The sequence below is a fragment of the Austrofundulus limnaeus genome, unplaced genomic scaffold (genome assembly GCF_001266775.1).
Source record: "Austrofundulus limnaeus strain Quisiro unplaced genomic scaffold, Austrofundulus_limnaeus-1.0 Scaffold383, whole genome shotgun sequence".
Taxonomy (NCBI): Eukaryota; Metazoa; Chordata; class Actinopteri; order Cyprinodontiformes; family Rivulidae; genus Austrofundulus; species Austrofundulus limnaeus.
The window spans coordinates 80,446-84,333 of record NW_013952785.1 but is presented as its reverse complement, the minus strand read 5'-3'; the positions used below and the strand labels follow the sequence as shown (position 1 = coordinate 84,333).

General features: G+C 36.7%; 1 protein-coding gene across 1 annotated transcript in view; it reads left to right on the top strand.

Annotated features, from left to right (window-relative positions):
- LOC106528469 (hexokinase-1) overlaps positions 1 to 3,888 on the top strand; it is a gene marked incomplete in the record, with an annotated part of 72,819 nt that overhangs the window by 58,522 nt on the left and 10,409 nt on the right. Inside the window, 2 exon segments of the mRNA XM_014023643.1 lie at positions 1,906 to 2,005; positions 3,228 to 3,411. Coding sequence (XP_013879097.1) covers positions 1,906 to 2,005; positions 3,228 to 3,411 — 284 coding nt within the window.

The following is a 3,888-nucleotide window of genomic DNA, read 5'->3' as shown; positions in this document are numbered from 1 at the left end:
AAAAAAGTAATTTCAACCAAACAAAAAAGCTATTTCAATTTAAAAAACCAGTCAAAAGGTTTTTTTTTTGCAAAACAAACTTGTTTTTCACATATCAGAAATCTTTGACTGAATCTCAAACTTTTGGTTGACACTTTAAGTTTGTGGTTAAACTCAAATTAATTCTGAACTCAGAGAACATGAACATCTGGGGCGGAGCCTAAAGAGGAACCATGTAAGATGTGTCCTCATTGGTTAGTGTGGACTGAAGCGATTTCCTTTTTCACCCACTTTAAATGTAATCAATACATTAAATAGCGTTATTAGCCATTATCAGTCCCATATATTGAGTGACGACWGTCCCTTCTCTACCTCCTAGTGGAAGGCACTTATCACTCATTCGTATGGCTGATAATATGCATCCAGAGTCCTCCCTCGGGACGCGGAACTCAAGCAGTCGGGCCGGATCACCGTCCTTTAACCAGGGGGGAGCACTCGATCTACTCGATCTGCAACATGGACATCAGGCTGTAGCTGATGGTCGCCCCAGATATGCTAACAGTTGCTAACAGACAGCAGAGCTTTCTGGGTCTGCTCAGACATGTTTCAGACTTTAATCAACTTTAATCAAATCACACACTGCGGTGCGATTAACATTTCCTGAACGTTTCGTTTTTAGTTTGTTTTATTTGTTGATGGGCGAGGGGAATATATTTAATCTTAGAAAACCAAAATCCAGCTATAGCTTGTAAGTGCCAAGGTCTCCATGCCGCAGATTGAGTGCTTTCCCCCGGTCAAAGGACGGCGAGTTGAAATTGTTTTTTTTTTATTGAAAATTTTTTTGATTGAAACATTTTGTTTGATTGAATAAAAAAACTAAATAAAAACTAAACTACCATCATACAAAGTTACTTGACAGTGGTATAGAATTGAAGTATGTGCCTGGAAAATACATAATACCCCTCTTTACAATTTGTTAATTTTCCCAGTAGTCTACACTCAGTACTACAATACGACAAAAGGAAAAAYTAATTTCATTAAATGTAAATTAAATAAAATGAAAATAGGACTTTATTAAGTCCCTCCAGACCCCAAAGTGCTTTACACTTACAGACATTCACCCATTGATGATGGTAAGCTACACTGTAGCCACAGCTGCCCTGGAGCACACTGACAGAGGTGGAGTTGCCATGCACCAGTGCATGCCGTTAGTCTCAACGCTATCACCATATATATGTATTAGCTCAGCGCTACACATTCTCCTCTCATCACTGAGGTCCTCCATCCACATGACAGAGAGGGGAACACAAAAATGACTCAGCTGTAACTGAAAATATGGATGGAGGACCTCAGTTTAGCTTTTTTGTCGCACTAGCACCGAGCTAATACATATAAGACATAGTGTCGGTTTGATAAGTATAAGTTCAAGCCATTTACTATTATTTACTAATTTATTAAATACTTAATTACTACAGATGTAAATTAGCCTTAGGCTAAATCTGGTGCAATGCATCAAATTACATTTTAATTGCACACTGTCCCGAACAAATCAAATCWAAATAAATCATGCAGTTATCATASCTGACTGATTTGGAGTCTTGCTAAGGTTGCTCAGCTGTTCAAGTTATTTAGTTGCAAATGTACAAACCAATTATTTTAGAAGAAATATATTCTAATTTATCTCCTGGTTCATGTGATATCTAGACAAAAACACACATACGGGTAAAACCAGAATCACCCCTTCCACCAATAAACATTTTAACTGAATGAATCTAATATTTGTTGTTCTTCAAACATAGCATGATCCTTACTGACCAAGAACAAAGAATTAGTATGAAAAGCATGTGTTGCATTTAATTAGTAATGTCATATTTAAACTTCAGGTGAGTTTTTTTTATAACACGTGCATTTCTACATGTCTTATAGGAGTTTGAACTGGATGTGGTGGCCATTGTGAATGACACTGTGGGAACCATGATGACTTGTGCCTATGAAGAACCCTCTTGTGAAGTTGGACTGATTGCAGGTGAGTGACACACGTTCGTTTTTAATAAATATTTTTTATTGATTACATTTAATCTTAAGTTATACGACTTTAAGGGAAGAGGCACTGGATAAATATTTGTGCATTTATATTTGAGGTGGCTGTGGTGTTCGACTCCCCGCCATGCCACCAAGAAGGATCTGGTTGTTCGACCTCAATGTTCTGGATGAAGAGTGAACATGAAGGAGATCTTTTAGATAGATTGGCAAGGCCGTTTAAAACTTTAAAAACTAATAATAAAATCTTAAAATCAATTCTATAAGATACAGGTAACCAGTGTAATGAAGCCAGCACAGGTGATACATGCTCATGTTTCCATGTACCAGTTAAAAGTCGGGCTGCAGCATTTTGAATCAATTGGAGATGACGTAAGGAGGACTGATCTATGCCCTTCTACAATGAATTACAGTAATCCAAACGTGTCTTGTTGAAAGCATGAATAWTTTTTTCAAAACAAAAATAAGACTTCACCTTGACTAAAAGACGTAAAAACAAAAARCCTGATTTGACAACTGAATTCACTTGCTTATCCAGTTTCAAACGGATATCAAAGACAACACCAAGATTTCTAACAGCGGTCTGGTAAAATGGAGATAAAGATCYAAGGATTGATACAGKGTCACTTCCAGTATTTTTCTCTCCAAATAAARTGACTTGAATTTTGTTATCATTCAAATGAAGAAAGTTTGAGTCCATCCATGATCTCACTTCACCTAAACAGTCTAATAGAGACTGTAAAGAATTATCCTTATTTTTCCCCATTAAAGGCATATAAATCCGTACATCATCTGCAAAAAATGGAATGAAATCTTAAACTTTTTAAAAATGTGTCCAAGAGGCGGCATTTAGTGAAAACAAAACAGGGCCCAGAACTGAGCCCTGAGGGACACCATACTTTAAAGGTGCTTCGGCAGAGGAACAGTGATCTAAATGAACAGAGTAGCTCCTGTCTGTCAAATATGACTTGAACCAYGCCAGAACTGTACSCCTAAGACCAACACAGTGAGGATGCCATGATSTAAGGTATCGAACGCTGAACTTAAATCTAAAAACAGCAACATCCCCTGAGTCCACAGTTAAAAGAAGATCATTAAAAACTCTGAGTGAGGCTGTTTCAGTGCTGTGGCCAGCTTTTGATGACAAAWAAAGCACCTTTAYWMTGTACAATGTWCTTTTTACYAGATGTTGCTGTGTGTCCTAACAGGAACAGGAAGTAACGCCTGCTACATGGAAGAGATGAGAAACATTGAGATTGTGCCAGGAAATGAGGGTCGTATGTGTGTGAATATGGAGTGGGGGGCCTTTGGAGACAATGGCTGCCTGGATGATATCAGGACGATTTACGATCAGGCAGTGGATGAGAACTCACTCAATGAAGGCAAACAAAGGTCAAGAGTACAAATAATATATTTATATTTTAAAAGTACTAAAGTTCTGATCACTCTAATCATTTTTTATTTAAACTAGGCATGGGACGGTATGAAATTATGATGGTCTGATGACCGTGGGCAAAAATATCACAGTTTCACAGTATTATGATTACAGATCTAAAACGTTTTATGTTGAACATGATATTTAAAAACAAAAAATAAACTTTTCTATTACCATATTCAACTTTAATTATCTTTGGAAGCTGTTTTTAGATCACAGAGGAGCTATGCTGAAAGTTTATTTACCTGTGTTGATAAAGTTTACATCTAACAGGATAACTGCTTTTCTACTGCTTTACTAGTTAAGACAAATCAGTGTAAACTGCACGACAAGTCTTTTTAATAAAGTAATGTATCACGTTGGGAGATTTTATTGTGTTTTAAATTCAAAGGTTTGACATAAAGATTATATAATTACACACAGAGAAACAACAG